The sequence below is a fragment of the Elephas maximus genome, chromosome 3 (assembly GCF_024166365.1).
Source record: "Elephas maximus indicus isolate mEleMax1 chromosome 3, mEleMax1 primary haplotype, whole genome shotgun sequence".
In the NCBI taxonomy this organism is placed as follows: domain Eukaryota; kingdom Metazoa; phylum Chordata; class Mammalia; order Proboscidea; family Elephantidae; genus Elephas; species Elephas maximus.
Window position 1 is genome coordinate 25,598,517 of NC_064821.1, and position 25,626 is coordinate 25,624,142.

Consider the following 25,626-nt stretch of genomic DNA (forward strand, 5'->3'; position numbering starts at 1 on the left):
GGCAGTCATTTGAACAGAACAAGGGGATATCATGTGGTTTAAAGAAAGGAAAGATGTGCATCAGGGTTGTATCCCTTCACCATACCTACTCAATCTGTATGCTGAGCTAATAATCTGAGAATCTGGAGTATATGAAGAAGAACAGGACATCAGGATTGGAGGAACACTCATTAACAGCCTGCATTATGCAGATGACACAATTTGCTTGCTGAAAATGAAGAGGACTTGAAGCATTTACTGATGAAGATTAAAGACCACAGCCTTCAGTATGCATTACACCTCAACACAAAGAAAAAAAAATCCTCACAACTGGACCAATAAGCGACATCATGATAAATGGAGGAAAGTTTGATGATGTCAAGGATTTCATTTTACTTGGATCCACAATCAACTTCCATGGAAGCAGCAGTCCAGAAATCAAAAGACACATGGCATTGGGCAGATCGGTTGCAAGGCACCTCTTTAATGTGTTGAAAAGCAAAGACATCACCTTGAAGACTAAGGTGAGCCTGACCTAAGCCATGATGTTTTCAGTTGCCCCAGATTCATGCAAAAGCTGGACAATGCATAAGGAAGACCGAAGAAGAATTGACACCTTTGAATTGTGGTGTTGGCGAAGAATATTTAATATATTATGGACTGCAAAAAGATCATACAAATCTGTCTTGGAAGAAGTACAGGCAGAATGCTCCTTAGAAGCAAGGATGCGGAGACTACGTCTTACATATTTTACACATGTTATCAGAAGGCATCAGTCCCTGGAGACGGACATCATGCTTGGTAAAGTGGAGATCAGTGAGAAAGAGGAAAACCCTGAGTGAGATAGATTGACACTGGCTGCAACAATGGGCTCAAGCATAGCAACAATAGTGAGGACGGCACAGGATCAGGCAGTGATCCATTATGTTGTGCATAGGGTCGCTATGAGCCAGAACCAAGTCAATAGCACCTAACAAAAACCACAACAACATCTATCAGAGATATTTGTCTGTGGGAGCCTTGGTGTTGGTGGTGCAGTGGTTAAGAGCTCAGCTGCTAACCAAAAATTTTGTAGTGCAAATCCACCAGCCGCTCCATGGAAACCCTATGTGGCAGTTCTACTCTGTCCTCTAAGGTTGCTGGGAGTTGAAATCAACTAGAAGAAAATGGGTTTATTTTGGTATTAGTCTTTAGTTTTCTCTTCTTGTGGAGTCCTTGTTTGGTTTAGCCACCAGGGTGATGCTAGCCCCACAGAAGAAATTAGGGGCAGTTCTCTCCTTTTCATTTTTTGGAAATGCTTAAGAAAGATTGGCATAACTTGTTCTGTAAATGTTTGGTAGAATTCCCCAATGAAGCCATCTGGTTCTGGGCATTTCTTTGTTGGGAGGTTTTTGATACTGCTTTGATATCTTCATGTTACGTGTCTGTTCAAGTCTTCTCTTTCTCCTAGAGTTAATTATTTTGCTGTCTTTATGAATTTTTATCTATAATTGTCTTTGATCCTCCAACATTCTTCAGATGAGTGCCTCTAAAGTAAGTTTCTATAGAAAAGGGTGAATAGCACAGCAACCAATGAGGAAGAGGTTCTAGGAAGGATAGTTTTGCCAGCGTTGAGAAGTGTTGCTGAAGGGGGTGTATGTTCTTAAAAGTGAATGCTTTATTTGTGAATTTTCTGAGTTAAAAGTATAGGTATAGGGCTGCAAACCTGTGTTCTTGGGTCCTTCACTGATCTTTTTTTTTTAACTTTTTCAAAGGTGTCTCTGCAACATGGACCCACAGAATCTAACACATGTCTCTAAATTCCTCCTGCTGGGCCTCTCAGAGAATCCAGAACTGCAGCCCCTCCTCTTTGGAATGTTTCTGTCCATGTACCTGCTCACAGTACTTGGGAACCTGCTCTTCATCCTGGCTGTGAGTTCTGACCCCCACCTCCATACCCCCATGTACTTCTTCCTCTCCAACCTTTCCTTGGCTGACATTGGTTTTACCTCTGCGACAATCCCAAAGATGCTTATGAATATCCACACACACCACAGAATCATATCCTATGTCAACTGCCTGATTCAGTTGTCTTTTTTTAGTTTTTTTGGATGTATGGACAATCTACTCCTGACAGTGATGGCCTATGACCGGTTTGTGGCCGTCTGTCAACCACTTCACTACCCAGTCATCATGAACCTCCACTTCTGTGGCTTGTTTGTTTTGGTGTCTTTTTTTCTCAGCCTCTTGAACTCCCAGCTGCACTGCTTGATGGTGTCACAAATCGCCTTCTGCACGGATGTGGAAATTCCTCATTTTTTCTGTGATCCTTCTCAACTCTTCAACCTTACCTGTTCTGAGACCACTATAAAAAACATACTAGTATATTTTATTGGTGCCATCTTTGGTGGTGTTCCTGTCTCAGCCATCCTTTTCTCTTATACTCGAATTGTTTTCTCTGTTCTGAGAGTCCCCTCATCAGGTGGGAAGTATAAAGCCTTTTCCACCTGTGGTTCTCATCTGTCAGTGATTTGCTTATTTTATGGAACAGGTATTGTAGTGTACCTGAGTTCAACTGTCTCACCTGCTCCTAGGAGTAGTGCAGCAGCTGCAGTGATGTACTCCGTGGTCACCCCCATGTTGAACCCCTTCATCTACAGCCTGAGGAACAGGGATATCAAGGGGGCCCTGCAGAGGCTCCTCAGCAGACAAGCATAGTGTTAATGCCTGTGCCATCTTTTATGGCCTGTGGTTTAGAATTGCTGAAAACCAAACATGTGGAGCTGGAAATTATGCTCCTTTGGTCTCATAATTTTTGCAGATCTCATTGTTTTCAATCCTTTTTTATGTTTAATATCAGAATATTGATTATTTGGCCCATTTTTGGTGAATTGGGGGATATTCTGGAATCTGTGTTACATCATAATATACACCCACATTGAGTCCTATAACACCTGTGTAGCCTTCTATATTTGTCATCTATGACATAGTCATTCTGGTGAAATGCACAACTTTCTTTATATTCAAATACAATCCCCATCCTGTCCACACTTCATGCCTGTTGTCCCTACGACATTTTTATCTATCTTATCTAGTTATGCAATTTAGGTGTAATACTGCTTGTTATTAGTTCTCAAACTTGGCTTCATATTGGAATCATCTGGTGAGCTTTAAAGACACTCATGCCGAAGTTGTACCACCAGAAATTCTTATTTATTTACAGTGAGGTGTGTGGTCAGCCAGAAAATTTTTCAGAACACCCCAGGGTGTACCAGTGGGCAGGCAAGGTTGGAGATTACTTACTAAATCAGACCATTTTTCAGAAAAGACTAATATGTCTTAACTCCTTTAGTCCTCATGAGCAGATACTGAAGATCTTAAAGTGATCAGAGCTCACAGTGGGGAAGATATGAAAGAATTTCAGGCAATGTGATTTTTCTCAATGTTCCTGGTATTATTTCTTCAAATATCTTCTCCCTCCCTACCATAGAGCTGGTCATATGTGCTGGACATTAAGCTCTGTGTCTCTGCTTCAAATTCACCTTTTTGCATTGTACTTTGTGATGCCAGAGTAGAATCTTCCCGTTCTTACTCTGGTTTTCCATCTGACTGTCTTGCAATATTCCTCTGATAGTTGTCCAACGAGATCACCAGCCCCAATAAGCCAATCTTTTCACTACATTCTTATCCTTTGGCATGGTCACTACTTCCTGTAGGTACTAGCTCAGTGTTACCCTCCTCCCATATTTTATACCTTTCAGCCTTTCAATACTTATTTACCTAATTCCTATACAAACAATGTTCTTTAAAATTACTAGTGTGTTTTCTTTTTTCTTGTTTGAGCCTTGACTAATAAATTTTAATGAGGAGAAACAAAGTATGTTATGATGTCTGTACTTGTTTTTGTTGGGTTCCATCGAGTCAGTTCCAACTCATGTTGACTCTTTGCACAACAGAACAAAACACTGCTTGGTCCTGCACCGTCCTTGCAGTCATTACTATGTTTGAGCCCATTGTTGCAGCCACTCTGACAATCCTTCTTGTTGAAGGTCTTCCTCTTTTTCTCTGACCCTCTACTTTATCAAGTGTGATGTCCTTCTTCAGAGTCTGGTCCATTATAATAATATATTCAAAGTATGTGAGATTGCCTTTTGGTCTATGTACAGCTTCTGCATGAACACTATTAAGTGTCCTGGAATTCCCATTCTTTGCAATATTATTTGTAATGTGATGATCCACACAGTCAAAAGCCTTTGCACTGTGAACAAAACATTGTAGATCATATGCTACCTCCTGAAATGGTTGAAAGTCAAGAAATTATTCTTGGTATAGTAACTCTGTTTATTCCTTCCATATTCTTTTGATGCTCCATAGAATCTTTTAATATTGCAACTTGAGGCTTGAATTTTTCCTTCAGTTCTTTTGTCTTGATAAATGTCCAAAAAGTCCTTCCCCTTAAGCGTTCTTACTCCAGGTCTCTGCACATTTTATTATAATACTTTACTTTGTCTTGTCGATCCATCCTTTGAAATCTGTGTAACAGAAGTTTACAAATGTATTCCCAAAAAAGGTGGTTGAAGATCATATACCTTACTCAAGAGTGTACAATTGGAGCTAAGGTGATGGTATCATATTTCCAGTTGCTGTGTGACTATAATGGTACCTGAGGATCATTAAAAGCCACTCAAGTCAGAATTTTCATCTTTCTTTTCATTATCCTAGGGTAGCAAAGAGCCATATCCTAAGCAAAGGGAAGATCATTCCTTTCTCCAGTAACAACCTCATTGGGAATCCACTTTGTAACCATGCTTCCCTTTCTTCTGTCACGATAAATCTGTCTTGGAGATACTTCTCTTTTCACTACATGGGTGTCCACCTTTCTTTTAGAGATGCTACATATAGTTCCTGATGCAGCGATGTGGGCTTTGAGAACCTGTGTAGTAACTTGTTTAAATTACTGTTTTATCCCTAAGCTTAATCTTCAACCAACTTCACTGACAAGGAACTTCGATACCCAATGTGCGATTTGACCTAAATGGATGACAGAAGACCTTACAATTTCATCCTTACAAAATGAGTACTTATGCAGAGTAATGGACCACATCTACCACGGCCTTCACTAGACTGAGTCCAGGACAATGAGATGGCGCCCGACTACTACCACTGACTGCCCTGACAGGTATTACAATACAGGGTCCTAGAAAGAGCTGGAGAAAAATGTAGAACAAAATTCTAACTCCAAAAGAAAGACCAGACTTGCTGGCCTGACAGAGACTGAAGAAACCCTGAGAGTATGGACCCAGGACAATCTTACAGCTCAGTAATGCGGTCACTTTTGAGGTTCACCCTTCAGCCAAAGTTTGAACAGGCCCATAGAACAAAACAAGACTAAAGAGGTGCACCAGCCCTGGGGTGGGGACTGGAAAGTAGGAGGGAACAGGAAAGCTGGTAATAGGGAACCCAGGGTTGAGAAGGGACAGTGCTGACATGTCGTGGTGCTGATATCCAATGTCATACAACAATGTGGGTACTAACAGATTGATGAGAAACTAGTTTGTTCTGTAAACCTTCGTCTAAATTAAAAAAAAAAAAAAAACGAGTCCTTATGCAGTTTAAAGGCAGGGACGGAATACCATTAGTTTATATACTCAAAATATACATAAGATATGGTAATCTCCACTTGGTTTATTGTCGAATATATTATTCACTGACTCAAGAAAAAGTGAGGACATTTTGATATCAATACATCGAGTATCAGAAGGACTACTGGACCTTCTGTATAGATTTCTATTAACTACTGAGAGAATAAATGTATGCTTTGTTTTTATTATTATGAACATTTAATGTCATCAATTTTTTTCAATTTAATAGAATATGCAAGATTAAGAATCATCGAATAATGATGGATTTTGATAAGTCATACAAATAACACCAACAACACTACCAGTTGCTATTGATTTGATTGCAACTCATGATATGACCCCATGTGTCTGAGAGTAGGCCTGTGATCCATAGAGTTCTCAATGGTTGATTTTTCAGAAGCAGATCACCAGGCCTCTCTTCCAAGGCACTGCTAGGTCGACTTGCACTTTCAACCTTTTGATTACCAGCCAAGCATGTCAACCCTTTGCACTACCCACAGACTCCAAAATGATCATAAGAGGGGTGATAGTAAGAATTGTGAGGATAAAGGTAATAATGATGATGTAACTACACTATCAGGAATCTTTATTGAAGGCCTCCTGGTGCCAGTCTCTGAGCTAAAAGTTCCATGTAACTTGTTTTCCTACATCTGTGACACCACCTTCCAAAAAGAGCAACATACATTAGTGCCATTATATGGATTATAACAGGGTTTTTTACGGCCTTTTAATGTAACTTGCACCAGGTCATGACCTAGAAAGGAATGAACCCAGGTTTGAATCTGGGCAGTCTGGCTGCAGACACTGGGCACCTAGCCAATATTCTTTCCTGCCAAACTACCCTACCATTTCTCTTCTCTGGTCACTGCAAGCTATTCATTGTGTGCTTCCAGTGGGTGCCACTTCCTGTATCAACTACCAGGTGTATAGCTGAGATCGCAGGTAAGAATCACATAAGTAGTTGGCAGATGATAATAATTCTGGGCAGAACTCTCTCATGCTCCTACACCTGGGTTTTATTTCTGCTGTCCATGTCCACTTCTTGTAATTTAGCTCCTCTTAATCTCAAAGAGAGACAACTCAGAGTATTGGATTCCATTTCTAGTTGGGAACCTGGAATCAAATAAAAGATGTGCCTTTGCTATACTTTGATTAAAACCTCTGGCCCAAATTACTTGACTTTTGAACCAAAGAATTTTCATTAGCTGCTTTTCAGAAGTATATTTCCAGGCCTTTCTTCCTCCTCTGTCTTAGTCTGGAAGCTTCAGTGAATTCTGTTCAACATCATGACAATATGCAAGCTTCCACAGATGGGTGGGGGCTGCACGTAAGGTGCATTGGTTGGGAATTTCGCCCAGGTCCGCCACATGGGAAGTGATAGTTCTACCACTGCCCTCCTTGAGTTCTTCATAATGTCCTCCAATTCAAATGATTTTTTTTCCTAAAGACTGAAGAATATTAAATATTCCATATGTTTCCTTCATAAAGATATGCTACTTTCTTCCTGGATTTGTTATCTTAAAATGTCCTTAGAATTCTAATATTCTTTGGCCCTAAAGTGGGTGTGTCCGAAAAAAAGAATAGTGCAGTAACCAATGACAAAACAGTTTTGAGGATAGGTTTGTCACAACTGAGAAATATTGCTGAAGAAGAATATGGTCATCAAACTTGAGGACTTTACTTCCGAATTGCTTAAATCCAAAATATAGACCCACCGTTGGGTTCCTGTACACTTATTTTTCACAACCGTCTTTTTTTTTCCAAAAGCTGTCTCAGCTAGAATGTCCTCTTTAGAGGTAGAAATTTTAAAAGAGATGGGAGTTGTAACAGATTCTCAGAATAGAAATCCTTATTCTCTCTAAATGATTCCATTAACTCCCTGTGTTTTTGATATCAAAGTCACTCACTGATTCTTTAAATTAGAAAAAAGAGAGTCTGAACTTCATGTTAAGATCCCTGCAAATTACCAGACAGAAGGGAGAATAGAAGTTTGATTCCTCCTGAGAAGAGGAAGGGCCCTGACCCTTCCAGGACATTAATTTTTTTTTTCCTCTCTCATCCCTTCACTTAATAAGCCCTCAGAGATTAGGAGAACATAGATCAGATAGGCTAATTACAAGCTCTGTGGGTTGCATTCTCAATACCATTTGGCTACCAATTATTAGCTTGTGTCTCCAGCCCTTCAGAGTACCCATCACAGTCTAGCAGGCTACATAAGTGTGTCTCCTCCGCCCAGAGTCATCATTCACTTTAGGGTGCCCATGCTTGAGTGTGTCTTCCTGTCAGTCCTGAAGAAGGATCCTCAGCCATCATCACCCACCGGGCACAGGAGGAATAATGGATTCACGCTCCTTGGTCATGCCTCAGCGGAGAGACTATGCACCCCAGTGAGTGCTGAGGGAGACAAGGACACAGGAATAACTGTCAAGGGCATTGTTTTTCATCATCGGGACCAACAGCACATTTGGGATAGTCAGGATGGAGGGCCTAGAATAAAGTGTTTCAGCTAAGTGGCTTATAAAGTTTATGTTCTTAGTACTGTGGATGCCTGAGGACTTTCATTCAGAGTTCTGTTCTTCTCTAACATCATTTCTAGCTTCCAAAGGCATTGCCACCATCACAGCAGGAAATAAGTCCCTCTAAGCTGTCCCCTAAGCACTCCAAAATGATCATGATGTTGAGGATGATGATATTGGTGATGATGAGGACAATAACTACAATATCACCAAATCATATTGAGGGTTTCCCAGTGTCAAGCTCTGAGCTGTGCATTATGTAGCTTTTCTTTATTTCATCTGCACACTCACCCCCAAGATATAGGTGCAGAGATTAGTATAATTTTATAAGTGAGAAATGGAGCAGAGCGATTTTATGTATTTTAATCAATTTTAGGTGCAGAAAGGGGTGAATCAAGGTTTGAATCTGGGCAGCGAGATTCCATCTGCACGGTGCCACAATCAGTTGTGGATCAGACCACAGTGATCCATAGGGTTTTCACTGCCTGGTTTTTGGATCCTTCACTGAAACCTGTCCAACATCATAGCAACACACAAGGCTCCACCCAGGGATGGGTGGTTGATGTACACGAGGTGCATTGGATGAGAATCAAATCCAATCTTCTGCACAAAAAGTAAGAATTCTATCGCTGAACCACCACTGCCCCTTATCACTGGGCAAAAAAAAAAAAAAGAAACCAAACCCATTGTTATCAAGTTGATTCCAACTCATAGCAACACTGTAGAATAAAGTAGAACTTTTCCATAGGCTTCCCAAGGCTGCCATCTTTAAGGAAGCAGACTGTGCCTTTTTTCTCCTGTGGAGTGGCTGGTAGGCTTAAACTGCTGACTTCTGGTTAGCAGTCAAGTGCTTAACCACTGCAGTACCAGGGCTCCTTATCACTGGGCACCTACCTGATATTCTAAACTGTCATCACAATGCTATTTTTCTTCCTGTGTCACTCCAGTTGAAGTGGTCAGAGAAAAAAATGATCAAATATCCTTCATTCCCACTCCTCTAGAGCCTACACTAACTTGGCACAGCAGATGCCATCAAAAAAAAAAAAAATTTCTTAAATATTATTTCTATTAGTTCGCAGGGACAAAGTGTAGCCTCTGTGGCTTCCACACACTGGGTGCTTTTCTGCCTGTACTTTTCTCCCTTCCTGGGATGTCCAATATGATTAGAGAGAAGAATGAGACTCAGTTGTTTCCCTCCAATCTCTCTGCCTGGATCACCAGGAAGAAAAAATGGAAGGTTAGAGTGTTGGCTAGGTGCCTGAGAATGGAGTCTCACCACTCAGATACATAAAATAAGATAAAATAAGGCTTGTATGGGTCTATATCAAGACTTTTCTCTGGTACATGTTATTTTCCATTTAATAGGATTGACAACATTCTATTTAAAAATTGGATAGATTTTTCATAAAACGGAAAACAGAAAAAGAAGAGGGAAAAAGAGTAGGGGAAGAAAAATTTTACTATGTGGACTGAGACATCTTTTAGAATTTCCATTTATTTATGCTTGAGTTTCTTCACATAAGTTTCACTTTAACCTCTCTGCCATATAACTGAGAGTACAGTGACTGAATCTTTTATGGTGTTGTATTTCAACAATAAACTGGCGAGTTCAATAATGATTCCAACTCTGATTAGAAAATCATGATTGAGCATTAAGTGCCAAAATTCCAGTGGATGAAGGATATGGGACTCAGACCTTTTCCCAGGCTCTCTCCCCTCCACCAGAGCTGAATGCTTTTTTTTTGTTGCATCTTCTTTTGTTCAAAATACCAAACAGAGGCAGAAGAATCTGTTCCTCTTTTTGGGATTTGAAGAGTTCATCTAAAATTAGTTGAATAAGGCCATGGTTTATAGGAGTCTTTGTGGCATGAATATTGTGGTCACAGGCTTTTCTATGAGTAGCAATTCATTTTGCAGAACACTTTAGAAATCTGAGACATGGAAACATTATTTCCTGTAGAAATGGAGATTTCACATCAAGCTATCCTGGAATGACGACTATTATTACCTAGACTTCAGGGATACTTATGATTCTATACTTTGTTGTGCAGTGGTTATGCACTCAACTTCTAAACAGAAGGCTGGTGGTTTGAACTCACCAGCTACTCCACAGGAGAAAGTTGTGGCAATCTGCTTTTGTAAAGACTACACCATTGGAAAGCATATGGGGTAGTTTTACTCTGTCTTATAGGACCCCTTTGAGTTGGAATTGACTCAACAGCAATAGTTATACCTTGATAATAAGAGCATGTGGTTGATTTTTCTATTGGGAAAGCAGATGTTAACAATTAGTAGAAAAAATGAATACACATTGATTGTCATGACTCAAACAACTATCCTTTATTCATATATCTTATAGAAATTCTCACTTGTGTGAATGGAGAGAGGCATAAGAATTTTCATAGGATTTTCCTAATAAGAAATCAAAAAATAAAATGAAGTTCCTCCCCCAAGTAATACTATGCTTTATTTAAACTAGGTTTTAACCAGATGAATGTGCTTCACACAGAAACTTAAAATACAATGTTGTGGGAAATGACATTTCAAGAACAATACTCACACTGTGATACTAGTTAGGTAAGTTTTTAAGAAAACTATTTAGGGATATGTAAATCAATGCTAACATTATGGAAATATTGTCAGGTAAATATTCCCCCTAAATTCATGTCAGTGGTTGCCTTTGGGGATGGGTATTCTGGAGAATAGGATCAGCATGGATTGGAGAAAACTTAAATGTTAATGGGAATATTTTAAATATTTGTAAAGTATGAGTCCTGAAGCAAATATTATTAAACATTTACATATTTAATAGGGGTACTGGGTGTTAATGACAATAATAATAGCTAACCTTAATGGAGCATTTACTAAGTGCATGGCAATATCGTAAGGCAGTGGTTCACACTTGTTGTATTTTAGGATCACCAAGGGTCTCATGTATTGGGATTCTGATTTAACTACTTTTAGGCTGTGGCTCCACCACGTGTCTGTCAGTTTGTCATACTGTGGTGGCTTATGTGTTGCTGTGATACTGGAAGCTTTGCCACCAGTATTTCAAATATCAGCAGGGTCACACTTGGTGGACAGGTTTCAGTGCAACTTCCAGACTAAGACAGACTAGAAAGAAAGATCTGGTAGTCTATGGATCTGGCAGTCTAATTCTGAAAACATTGGCCAATGAAAACCTTATGAGTAGCAGCAGAACATTTTCTGATTCAGTGCCAGAAGATGAGCTCCTCAGGGTGGAAGGCAGTCCAAATATGACTGGGGAAGAGCTGCTTTCTCAAAGTAGAACTGACCTTAATGATGGAGATGGAGTCAAGCTTTCGGGACATTCATTTGCTGATGTGACACAACTCAAAATGAGACGAAACAGCTGCATATATCAGTTAAAAAGTGGAACATGGAATGTACGAAGTATGAATCTAGGAAAATTGGAAGTTGTCAAAAATGAAATGGAACACATAAACATTGATATCCTAAGCATTAGTGAGCTGAAATGGACTGGTATGGGCCATTCTGAATCAGACAATCACATGGTCTACTATGCTGAGAATGACAAATTGAAGAGGAATCGTGTAGTATTCATCATCAAAAAGAACATTTCAAGATATATCCTGAAGTACAACACTGTCAGTGATAGGATAATATCCTTAAGCCTCCAAGGAACACCAGGTAATACGATTTTATTCAAATTTACACAAAAACCACTAAGGCCAAAGATGAAGAAATTGAAGACTTTTACCAACTTAAGCAGTCTGAAATTGATCTAACATGTAATCAAGATGCAGTCAAAATTATGGGCGACTGGAATGCGAAAGTTGGAAACAAAGAAGAAGGATTGGTAGTTAGAAAATATGATGGCCTTGGTGATAGAAATGATGCTGAATATCACATGATAGAATTTTGCAAGACCAACAATTTCTTCATTGCAAATACTTTTTTCAACAACAGAAAACGGCGGCTAAACACATGGACCTCACCAGATAGAATATATAGGGATCAAATCAAGCACATCTGTGGAAAAACACAATGGGAAAGCTCAATATCATCAGTCAGAACAAAGCCAGGGGCTGATTGTGGAACAGACCATCAGTTGATAATATGCAAGTTCAACTTCAAGTTGAAGAAAACAAGAACAAGTCCATGATAGCCAAGATAGATAGTTAAAGACCATCTAATTAGAGACCACCTCTAAGAACAGATCTGAGGCAATGAACACTAATGACTGAACACCAGGCAAGCTGTGGAATGGCATCAAGGACATCATGTATGAAGAAAGCAAAGGTCATTAAAAAGGCATAAAAGAAAGAAAATACCAAAATGAATGTCCAAAGAGACTCTGAAATTTGCTCTTGAACGTCGAGTACCTAAGCAAAAGAAAGAAATAATGAAGTAAAAGAGCTGAACAGAAGATTTCAAAGGGCAGTTGGAAAAGACAAAGTACGATAATAAAATGTGCCAAAACCTGAAGATAGAAAACCAAAAGGGAAGAACGTGCTCAGCATTTCTCAAGCTATAAGAACTGAATAAAAAATTCAAGACTCAAATTGCAGTAGTGAAGGTTTCTATGGGGAAAATATTAAAGGACCCAGGAAGCATCAAAAGAAGATAGAAGGAATATACGGAGTCATTATGCCAAAAACAATTAGTCAAAGTTCAAGCATTTCAAGAGGCAGCATATGATCAGGAACTGATGGTACTGAAGAAAGAAGTCCAAGCTGCATTGAGGGCACTGCTGAAAACCAAGGCTCCAGAAATTGACAGAATATCAATTGAAATGTTTCAACAAACTGATGCAGCACTAGAAGTGCTCATTAGTCTATGCCAAGAAATACAGAAGACACGTTCCTGGCCAACTGACTGGTAGAGATCCATATTTATGCCTATTTCCAAGAAAGGTGATCCAACCGAATGTGGAAATTACAGAACGATTATCATTAATATCACACGTAAGCAAAATTTTGCTGAAGATCATTCAAAAAAGGCTGCAGCCATGTATCGACAGGGAACTACCAGAAATTCAGGCTGGACTCAAAATAGGATGTGGAACCAGGGATATCATTGCTGATGTCAGATGGATCCTGGCTGAAAGCAGAGAATACCAGAAGGATGTTCACCTGTGTTTTATTGACTATGCAAAGGCATTTGACTGTGTGGATCATAACAAATTATGGACAACACTGCAAAGAATGGGAATTGTAGAACACTTAACTGTGCTCGTGAGGAACCTTTACATAGATCAAGAGGCAGTTGTTCAGACAAAACAAGAGGATACTGAGTGGCTTAAAGTAAAGGAAGGTGTGCATTAGGGTTGTATCGTTTCACCATAGCAATTCAATCTGTATGTATTCAGTCCGAGAAGCTGAACTATATGAAGAAGAACGGGGCATCAGGATCAAAGGAAGACTCATTAACAACCTGCGTTATGCAGATGACACAACATTGCTTGCTGAAAGTGAAGAAGACTTGAAGCCCTTACTAATGAAGATCGAAGACCACAGCCTTCAGTATGGGTTACACCTCAACATAAAGAAAACAAAAATCCTCACAACTGGACCAATAACCACCATCGTGATAAATGGAGAAAGGGTTGAAGCTGTCAAGGATTTCATTTTACTTGGATCTACAATCAACACCCACGGAAGCAGCAGTCAAGAAATCAAAAGACGCATTGCATTGGGCAAATCTGCTGCCAAAGACATCTTTACAGTGTTGAAGAGCAAAGATGTCACTTGAAGATTAAGGTGCATCTGACCCAGGCCATGGTATTTTCAATTGCATCATATACAAGTGAAAGCTGCACAATGAATAAGGAAGACCAAAGAAAAATTGATGCCTTTGAATTGTGGTGTTGACGAAGAATATTGAATATACCATGGAGTGCCAAAAGACGGAACAAATCTGTCTTGGAGAAGTACAACCAGAATGCTCCTTAGAAGTGAGAATGGAGAGACTCCGGCTCACATTGGACATGTTATCAGGAGGGACTGGTCCCTGGACAAGGACATCACTTTTGGTAAAGTAAAAGGGTCAGCCCAAAAGGGGAAGACCTACACAATGAGATGAATTGACACAGTGGCTCCAAAAATGAGCTCAGGTATAACACTGGTCATGAGAATGCTGCACAACAGGGTAGTGTTTTGTTCTGTTGTACATGTGGTCTTTGTGAGTCGGAGCCAACTCCCTGACACCTAACAACCAAAACAGTGGCTAATGAATTGACTTGACAGCATCAGGTTAATGGCTAATGTATGGACCAGTGGTTAAAGAGCTTGGCTGCTAACCAAAAGTTTGGCAGTTTACATCTACCACTTGCTCCTTGGAAATCATATGGCACAGTTCTACTCTGTCCTATGGGGCACTAGGAGTTGGAATTGACTTGATGGCGACAGAGTTTTTTGGTTAATGGCTAATGAAAAGAGATCTGGTTGCACGATGCTTAGGCATTCAGCTGCTAACCTAAAGGTTGGTGGTTCGAACACATCCAGTGTCTCCAAGAAAGAAAGACTCGATAATCTGCTTCTTGAACTATTATAGCTTCGAAAACACGTAAGACAGTGCTCCTCTGTCTCATGGGGTCGCTATGAGTCCAAATCAACTTGACAACACCTAACAACAACAACAGTATTGACTAATTCAGTACCTTTTCATGTTCTTCTTAGCCATTTTTATATTCAAATCTTTTGCCCATTTTATGATTGGGTTGTTTGTCTTTTTCTAGTTGAATGCTAACTTCTTTTTATATTCTGGCTCTTAAGTCCTTGTCTGATATATGGTTTCTAAAAATTTTCTCCCAGTTTGTAGGTTATCTCTTCACTTTGTTTAATAAAGTCCTTTGATGTACAAGGGATTTTAATTTTGATGAGATCTCATTTATCTATTTTGTGTTTTGTTAGTGTGTTTTTGGTGTCATAGCTAACAAACTGTTTTTGAAGACTAGGTCCTGAAGAATTATCCTTATGTTTTCTTCTAAGAGTTTTATGGTTTTAGGTCTAATTTTTAGGTGTTAGATCTATATTGAGCTAGTTTTCATTTATGGTGTGAGATATGGGTCTAACTTCAACTTTTGTATGTGGAAATCCAGTTGTCCCAGCATCATTTATCAAAGAGACTATTCTTTCCTCATTTGATGGATTTAGTAACCTTCTCAAAGATTAATCAACCATAGACATGTGTGCTTATCCCTGGGCTGTCAATGCTATGCCATTGGTCTATATGTCTATCATTATACTAGTACCAGCTTAAAAAAAAAAATTTTTTTTAATTACTGTAGCTTTAAAATAGGTCTTGAGACCAGGGAGTGAGAGTCCTCCTACTCTGTTCTTTTTCAATATTTCTGTGGCTATTTTGGGCCCTTTGCAGTTCTATATAAAATTTAGGACTAGCTTTCCCACTTCTTCTAAGAAAAGTGTTGGAATGTTGATGGGTAGCACATTCAATCTATAGATTGCTTTAGGTAGTATTGACATCTTGACAATATTAAGTCTTCTGAATCATAAGCATGGAATGCCCTCCCATTTATTCGGATGGTCTTTAACTTCTTTCAGTAATGTTTTTAGTTTTCAGTACATAAGTCTTTTACCTCTATAGTTAAATTTGTTCCTAGGCATTTTATTCTTTTAGATGCAATTGTAGATAGAATTGTTTCCTTTATTTCCTTTCAGATCATTTGTTCTTGGTGTATAAAAACATAACTGTGTTTTCTGTGATAACCTCATATCCTTCCACTTCCCTGAATTCATATATTGTGGATTGTCTGGAGTACAAAAAGTTCCCAGTTTACAAATATACGACTGATGGACAACTCCTATCTGCCCTTTAATGTTATGTAAATCTGCTCTCACTTTGAAACAATCAAACCAACGCCTATGCAAAAAATCCTTCATGACAATCACTTTCACTTATGCACATGCATCTTTGAAACCATGGAAAAGCTTTGAACCATTTATTGCTAAATAAGAACTATGCACATGTTCTGACTTATCTACAAATTCGTTTTAAAGACATACTTAGGAACTGATCTCATTTGTAACCTGGGGACCATCTGTATTCTATCTATAGAAAAGCTAGCTGCGAAAAGAGATAGCTTTACTTCTTCCTTCCCCATCTGGATGCGTTTTTTTTTTTTTTTTTTTTTTCCTTTTTCTTGCCGAATTGCTCTAGTTGGAACTTGCGGGACCATACTGAGTAACAATGGTGTGGGGCACGGGGTGGGGGGTTTGAATTTTGTCAAAAGCCTTTTCTGCCTTGAATGACATGATTATGTGGTTCTTTACCTTTGTCCTATTGATGTAGTGTATTATATTGACTGATTTTCTAATGTTGAAACCACCTTGCATTCCTGGGATAAATCCCATTTGATCATGCTGTATAATCCTTTTAACATGCTCATGGATTCAGTTTGCTAGAATTTTCTTGGGGATTTTACTGTCTATATTTATCACAGATATTGGTCTGTAGTTTTCTCTTTTTGTGGGGTCTATGTCTGGTTTTGTTACCAGGGTGATGCTAGCCTCATAGAATTAGTTAGGGAGAGTTCTGTCCTCTTGCAGTTTCCGGACATTTTAAGAAGGATTGACATCTTTTGTTCTGTAAATGTTTGGTGGGATTCCCCAGTGACGCTGTCTGGTCCCAGACTTTTCTGTCTTGGGAGGTTTTTGATATCGCTTTGGTATCTTCACACGTTATGTCTGTTGAAGTCTTGTCTTTCTTCTACACTTTATGATTTTACTGTCTTTATAAATTTCTTATCTGTAAATGTCTTTGATCCTCTAACATTCTTCAACATTCTTTAGCTGAGTGGTTCTAAAGTGGGTTTGTATAGAAAAGGGTGAATAGCACAGAAATCAATGAGGAAAGAGGTCTAGGAAGAATAATTTTACCACAATTGAGAAGAGTTGCTGAAGGGGGTGTATGTCTTAAGAGTGAATGCTTTACTTGTGAATTTCCTGAATTCAAATATAGACAAAGGGCTGGGTAACTATGTTCTTATTTCCTTTTACTGACCTTTCTTTACTTTCCCAAAGGTGTCTCTGCAACATGGACCCACAGAATCTAACACGTGTATCTGAATTTGTACTCTTGGGCCTCTCAGAAGATCCAGAACTGCAGTCCCTGCTCTTTGGACCTTTCTTGTCCATGTACCTGCTTGCTGTGCTTGGAAACCTGCTCATTATCCTGGCTGTGAGCTCTGACCTCCACCTTCGCACCCCCATGTACTTCTTCCTCTCCAACCTGTCCTTGGTTGACATTGGTTTCACCTCTGTCACAATCCCAAAGATGCTTATGGATATCAATACACACCACAGAATCATCTCCTATGGTGACTGCCTGATTCAGTTGTCTTTTTTCATATTTTTTGGATGTATGGACAATCTTCTGCTGGGGGTGATGGCCTATGATCGGTTTGTGGCCATCTGTCACCCACTTCACTATCCAATCATCATGAATCCCAACCTCTGTGGCTTGATGGTTTTAGTGTCTTTTTTCTCAGCCTTTTGGACTCCCAGCTGCACTGCTTGATGGTGTCACAACTTACCTTCTGCACGGAAGTGGAAATCCCTCATTTCTTCTGTGATCCTTCTCAACTCCTCAATCTTGTCTGTTCTATTGCCACCACCAAAAAAATACTAGTGTATATTATGGCTGCCATCTTTGCAGGTGTTCCAGTTTCAGCGGTCCTTTTCTCTTATACTCAATTTTTTTTCTCCATTCTGAGAGTTCCATCATCAAGGGGGAAGTATAAAGCTTTTTCTATCTGTGGCTCTCACCTGTCAGTCGTTTGCTTATTTTATGGCACAGCTATTGGAGTGTACCTGAGTTCAGCTGTCTCACCTTCTCTCAGGAGTGGTGCAGCGGCCACAGTGATGTACTCTGTGGTCACCCCCATGCTGAACCCCTTCATCTACAGCCTGAGGAACAGGGATATCAAGAAGGCCCTGCAGAGGCTCCTCAGCAGACCAGCATAATGTCAGTAACTGTGTCATTTTTTTGGTCCGTGGATTATAACAGGCAGAAAACAAAACGTGGAGCTCGAAAGCATGCTCCTTTGGTCACATAATTTTTGTAACTCTCATTGTTTTCATTCCCCTTGATGTTTCATATCAGAATATTAATTATTTGGCCTATTTGTGGGGACGTTAGGGATGTTTTGAAATTTGTGGTACATGGTAATACATACACAATTGAGTCCTATAACCCCTATAGAGCCTTCTGTATTTGTCATCTATGACACAGGCATCCTGGTGAAATACACAACTTTCTTTAATAAAAAATGCAATCCACAACCTTTTCCAAAGTTCATGACTAATGTCCATACAACAACTGTATCTGTCTTATTCATTTATATAGTTTAGATGTAAGAATGTTTGTTATTAGTCCTCAGAGTTGGCTTCATATTGGAATCATCTGGTGAACTTTAAAGACACTCTTGCCTGAGTCGTACCACTAGGGATGCTGATTATTTAGATTGAGGTGTGTGGTGAGATTTTTCAAAGTATCTCAAGATGTACCAGTGGGCAGCCAAGGTTGGAGACTATCTAAATAAGGCCATTGTTCAAAAATGACTAATATGCCTTGGGGCCTTTATTCCTCATGAGTAGATGCTGAAGATCTTAAAGCAATCAGAGCTCACAATGGGGAAGGTATGAAAGAACTTCAGACAATGGGATTTTTCTCAATGTTCCTGGAAATAGTTCTTCAAAAATCTTCTCCCTTCATATCATAGAGCTCGTCATATGTGCTGGATATTAAGCTCTTGTGTCTCTGCTCCAAACTCACCTTTCTACATACTATTGGGGATGCCAGAGTACAAGTCATCCCATCTCTGCTCTAATTTCCTTTTGACTTTCTTGCAGTGTTCTTCCAATGTTTTTCTATAAAGATAAAAGAAAAAAAAATAAGCAACCCAGTAATCCAACCTTTTCACTATACTTCTTGTTCTTTGGCATGATCACTACCTCCTGTAGGTAATAGCTCAGTGTTATCCCTTTTTTTTTTCGTTTTTTGCCTTTCAGTCTTTCTATACCTATTTACCTAATTATCTATATTAAACAATCTTCATTAAAATTAGTAGTTTTTTTTTTTTGTCTTCATTGAGCCAGGACTAATGAATTGTAACATGAAGAATCAAGGTATGTTATCATATGTCTGAAATAGTCATTGCTGTTGTTGTTAGGTGCCGTGGAATCAGTTCCAAATCATAGTGACGCTACAGGTAATAAAATGAAACACTGCCTGGTCCTGTGCCATACTCATAATCCTTGCTGTTTTTGAGTCCATTATTGTAGCCACAGTGTCAATACATCTAGTTGAGGGTCTTCTTTTTCTATGACTCCCTGCTTTACCAAGCATGGTATTCTTTTCCAGAGATAGAAAAGAGAGTAAACAAGTGATTGAAAGAAGCACAGATGGGGAAAGATAGTCCAGGAACAGAAGCTCAGAGAGATAAGGACATTTCTCCAGAGCTGACAGAGAGGGAAAGCTTTCGCCTAGAGCTGGCACACTGAATTCAGATTCTAGCCTCCTAAAGTGGGAGAAAATATATTTCTGTTTGTTAAAGCCTGTGGCATTTCTGTTTTGCACCACTAGATAAGCAACACAGTAATATTAATGGAGCATTTACTAAGTGCCTGGCCATATTATAAGCTCATGGTTATTAACCCTGGCTGTACTTCAGGATGACCAAGGGATTCACACATAGAGAATCTGATTTCATTTGTTCTAGGCTATAACCAGCTCATCAGTATGTTTTAAAAGATCCACAGTAGTTATAGGGTAAATTAGGATTGAGAACCACTGTTCTAAGCCCTTTGTAATTATTATTTAATTTAGTATCTCACAATTCTATAAGATAGATTCAATTAATAACATTTTACAGATGTACAAACCATCCAAATGTTAGTCATATTATTCCACTGATTTTACCTGTGCATTTTCCCAAATTAGATCAAATTGGACCCGCCAAGAGAATGAGAAACTGAGTTGTCTTCAAGGAGATGGTATTAGTAGAACTGCAATCTCCCTATCAGGAAGGATTGACTTACAAAAGCTCTTCATAAGTAGGCATAAGATGGCTGGCTTTAGAATCTCCCTGTTTTTAAATCCTTGAACTCTAACTAAAAGAAGTGGATTTGATGAGACCCCATTCACAAATGATTAGGATTAGAAACATATTTAAGTGTTTTCACAAAGCCATTAAGGTCTCCAGGTGGCACAAGCAGTTTTTGATCAGCTGCTAAAGGTTGGTGGTTCGAACTTACCCAGTGGTTCTGCAGAAGAAAAGTCTGTAAAGATTATAGCCAAGAAAATCCTGTGAAGCAGCTCTACTTTGTAACATGTGAAGTTGTCATAAATTGGAATCAACAAGGGGGTAATGGGCTTGGTTTTACCAATCTGTTGCAGATAGAGACAAAAAAAAGAAGCAAATTCAACACCAGACATTTTTCTGAGATTTTATAATGTTGATACAAATAATCCTGCAAAAAAATGGAAAAGAGAAACAGAGAGTTTCTTAAAAGATAATTTTTGTGTAACCATTGGTGGCATTGTAAACTAATGCCATATTTGGAATCTACAATGATGAATGATTTTTCATACTTAACAAAATATATTTCTCAAAATTTGATGTTCACTGCAGCCAAGGTTACAATTTATATTTGAAAAGTCTTTTCAAAGACAACCCATATATTTGAGTGAGCACTTCTCTCCAAGGAAGATGGTTGTCAGAAAACCAAAGAATGACAAAAATTTATGAAGATAATTGGCATAAAAAAATGGTCTCTGATTATGAATATTTTATATTAATTTAGAATTCATCAAATATCTCTTATTAGGTCTTTATTGTGTCCTATGTCTTGTTGTGTTTTCAATCACCTAGTATGCATGCAAAAGTTGGACAATGAATACAGAAGACCAAGGAAGAATTGATGTCTTTGAATTGTGGTGTTGGCGAAGAATATTGAATATACCACGGACTGCCAAAAGAACGAACAAATCTGTCTCAGAAGAAGCACAACCAGAATGCTCCTTAGAAGCAAGGATGGTGAGGCTTTGTCTCACATTCTTTGGACATATTTTCAGTAGGAATCAGTCCCTGGGGAAGGACATCATACTTGGTAAAATGGAGGGTCAACAAAAAGAGGAAGACCCTCAATGAGATGTATTGACACAGTGGCTGCAACAGTGGGCCGAAGCATAACAATGATTGTGAGAATGGCGCAGGACTGGGGAGTGTTTTGTTCTGTTGTACATAAGGTCCCTATGTACAATAACAACAGACTTGATGGCACCTAACAACAACAATAACATCTCTTATTGTTTCCAGGGCTCCTTAAAAACTGGGAAAGGAGTTCCCTGCCGCCCCCCACAGCATCCTCACCTAGACTCAGAAAGCTTGGGAAGGTGAACAATTTGCGTGGCAGGGTTAATTCAAGGTGGGGAGACTCAACTGTGAGCAGGGCATTGAAGCCTGCAGGAGGCCTTCCTTAGTAGGCTGGAATTAAATGGGGCAGGGGTGTGGGTCTGGCTTTCTCCATTATGCAGCAGCTAGCCACAGTCTAGGGATGGGCCTGAGAAGTCTGTCCAACAACACGCCAGAATCAAAGCCCCTTTCTGCCGGGCTTCATTTCCAGAATCAGGGTGAATTTCCTTATTTATTATTGCCTATGCCTTTCTTAGGAAACCCTGGTGGTGGAGTGGTTAAGTGCTACAGCTGCTAACCAAAGGGTCAGCAGTTCAAATCCGCCAGGAGCTCCTTGCAAACTCTATGGGGCAGTTCTACTCTGTCCTATAGGGTTGCTATGAGTTGGAATCGACTCAACGGCACTGGGTTTGGTTTGGTTGGTTTGGTGCCTTTCTTTTCTCCCCTCTATCCTTATCCCATTGTGCTTTGAAGAGACTCAAGCAACCAAGAACCAAGTACCTAACAATAACAACAGATAACTAAGACACCATCCTTGCTTCTAAAGAGCTTCCTGGCTGTACAAAGACAGATTTGATCATTCTTCTGGAAATATTCTTCACTGACACCATAATTCAAAGGCATCGAATCTTCTTCAGTCTTCCTTATCTATCGCCCAGCATTCACATACATATGAGTTGGTTGAAAATACCATGGCTGGGGTCACGTGTACAATAGTCCTCAAAGTGACATCTTTACTTTTTAACACTTTAAAGAGGTCTTTTGCAGTAGATTTGCCTGATGCAATACATTGTTTGATTTCTTGATTTTAGCCTCCTTGGGTGTTGATTTGGATCGACGTAAAATGAAATCCTTGATGACTTTGATATTTAATCCCTTTATCATGACGCTGCTTATCAGACCAGTTGTAAGGATTTTTGTTTTCTTTATGTTGAGGTGAAGGCTGTAGTCTTTGATCTTCATAAGTAAGTGCTTCAAGTCCTCTTCACTTTGAGCCAGCAAAGTTGTGTCATCTGCATATTGCAGGTTGTTAATGATCCTTCCAATCCTGATGCCTCCTTCTTCATATAATCCAGCTTCTCAGATTATTTGCTCAGCATACAGATCGAATAAGCATGGTGAAAGGCTACAACCCTGACACACACCTCTCTTATTCTGTTCCAACAACTGCTTCTTCTTGTACCTACAGGTACTGCATGAGCACACTTAAGTGTTCTGGAATTCCCATTCCTCACACTGTTTCTGTAATTTATTATGTTCCACACAGTTGAATGTCTTTGCATAGTGAATAAAACTCAGGTAAACATCTTTCTGGTATTCTCTGCTTTCAGCCAAGAACCATCTGACATCAGCAACGGCATCCTTTCTTCTATGTCTTCTTCTAAATCTGGCTTGAATTTGGTGGCAGCTCTCTGTCAATGTACTGCTGCAACAGCTTTTGAATGATCTTCAGCAAAATTTTACTTGTGTGTAATATTAATGATATTGTTCAATAATTTCTACATTCTTTTGGATCATCTTTGGAATGGGCACAAATATGGTTCTCTTCCAGTAGGTTGACCAGGTAGCTGTCTTCCAAATTTCTTGTATACACAAGTGAGCACCTCCAATGTTGCATCTGTTTGTTGAAACATTTCAATTGGTGTTCCAAAAAATCGTGGAGCCTTCTTTTTGCCAGTGCCTTCTGTGCAGCTTGGACTTCTTCCTTCAATACGATAGGTTCTTGATTATATGCTACTTCCTGAAATGGTTGAACATCGGCCAATTCTTTTTGGTATAGTAACTCTGTGTATTCCTTCTATCTTCTATAGATGCTTCCTGCATCATTCAATATTAGAATCTTTCACTACTGCTACTTGAGGCTTGAATTTTTTCTTCAGCTCTTTCAGCTTGAGAAAGGCTGAGAGTATTCGTCTCTTGGTTTCCTAAATCCAGGTCTTTGCACATTTTCATTATAATACTTTATCTTCTTGAGCCATCCTTTGAAATATTCTGTTCAGCTCTTCTATTTTCTCATTTCTTCCATTTGCTTTAGCTACTCAATGTTACAAAGCAAGTTTCAGAGGCAGAGCCAAGTTGGTGGAATAGAGAGACACTTCCAGCGAGCCCTCTTTAAAACAAAGACCTGAAAAAACAAGTGCAACGAGTATATTTGTGACAAGCTGGGAGCCCTGAGCATCAAAGGAAAGCTTAGGTAATGAACCGAGGGGCAGGGGGAGGAAGAGACCATTCAGAAGTGGAGAGGAGTTACTGGACTGAATCGCGGGGAACCCTCAGGCACCATTCCTGGAGTGGCGGTGGCAGCAGGGTGGTACTAGCATTCGGCCGCATTTTCCTCAGGGAGAAGCAGCTAGCTGCATGGCATACTCACACCTCTGGATCCATGGGGAGAACTGAGCTCTCGGCAAAAGCTAAGTACATGCATATATTTTACTGCGCCCCACCCCCCACCCCCAAGCCGGCTTCAGCAGCTGAATCCCTGGGCCTGAGATAGACCCTGGTGAGCACCTAGAGCCATCCTCCCGGCTGTGGGGAAGGAAAAAATTTGCAAGTGGGGAGAAAAGATATTATGCTAGCTCCATTAGCCGGGGTTGCTCAGGACAGAAGCAGCTCCTGTCCCAGCATAAACCGTCCATGGACTTTGAGCACCTTTCCTTCTGCATGGACCTCCGTGGGCCTATTTCAGAAGAATAGGCCCTTGTTGACAAACTCCAACCATTTTAGCTGTGCAGTGGAGAGGTGGGTGTTTGAGCTTTGACATTGCTTTGCCTATTAAACAAGGTCCTCACCTACGCACTTCAGGGACCTAAGGACTGGTAGCTCAACTCAGGTTACCCAGCAACCCGTGACAGGGCTTCAAAGATAACTGGTAGCTCCTAGTACTTACAACCAAAAACTTTGAGTGCCCATGGTCCCTCTGCAGAACTCACCCACCAGCACACTCTAGGGAAGAGACGTGTTTTCCTCAGAAACATTTTGGTGTCAGTTCTCAACCCCCTGCCTTGTTCAGAGTGTGACCCCCTGCTGCAATCAGATATCGGTATATACAACAAACACCCCTGCCCCTCTAAGACTCTAGGACAGAGCCTGTAGCACACAGTTGATGATCAGCTACCTGGAAATGTGAGCTGAATTCATATAAGAAAACTGAATGAGCTCCTAGACTGATATACCTCATAACAGCTCTAGCCAGCTGGGGACAGGACACCAGAACTCCAAAGGCAAAAATAATCAAGCTAGCTCACTCAAGCAACCCATAGGGGTATACTAAAACAAAACAAAGCAAGCAGCTATGACACAGTAAGCAAGCAAAAACTAATACAATAACTTATAGATGGCTTAGAGACAACAGTCAATATCAAGTCACGTAAAGAAACAGACCATGATCACCTCAACAGGCTCTCAAAACAAAGAATTCAGGGATCTTCTGATGAAAGTGCATTCCTGGAATTACCAGATGCCGAATACAAAAGTTTAATATACAAAACCCTTCAAGACATCAGGAAGGAAAGGGGGCAATACGCAGAAAAGCCAAGGAACACCCAGATAAAGCAACTGAAGAAATCAGAAAGATTATTCAGGAACATAATGAAAAGTTTAATAAGCTGGAAAAATCCATAGACAGACAGCAATCAGAAATTCAGAAGATTAAGAATAAAATTACAGAATTAGATAACTCAATAGAAAGTCAGAGGAGCAGAATTGAGCAAGTAGAAACTAGAATTTCTGAACTCAAAGATAGATCACTTGGCTCTAATATATTTGAAGAAAAATCAGATAAAAGAATTTTAAAAAATGAAGAAACCTTAAGAATCATGTGGGACTCTATCAAGAGAAATAACCTACGAGTAATTAGAGTACCAGAACAGGGCGGGATAACAGAAAATACAGAGAAAATTGTTGAAGATTTGTTGGCAGAAAACTTCCCTGATATTGTGAAAGATGAGAAGATATCTATCCAACATGCTCATCAAACTCCACATAAGGTACATCTTAAAAGAAAGTCACAAAGACATATTATAATCAAACTTGTCAAAACCAAACATAAGGAGAGAATTATAAGAGCAGCGATGGATGAACAAAAAGTCAC

The 25,626-nt window shown here is 39.6% G+C and overlaps 1 protein-coding gene and 1 pseudogene across 1 annotated transcript; both read left to right on the forward strand.

Annotated features, from left to right (window-relative positions):
• Positions 1 to 1,755: 1,755 nt before the first annotated feature.
• Positions 1,756 to 2,676, forward strand: LOC126071149 (olfactory receptor 7E24-like). Its single transcript, XM_049875410.1, has one exon. The coding sequence runs from the start codon at positions 1,834 to 1,836 to the stop codon at positions 2,674 to 2,676; it is 843 nt and encodes a 280-aa protein (XP_049731367.1). The 5' UTR covers positions 1,756 to 1,833.
• Positions 2,677 to 17,197: 14,521 nt separating this feature from the next.
• On the forward strand, positions 17,198 to 18,084 carry LOC126071150 (olfactory receptor 7E24-like; annotated as a pseudogene).
• Positions 18,085 to 25,626: the final 7,542 nt, after the last annotated feature.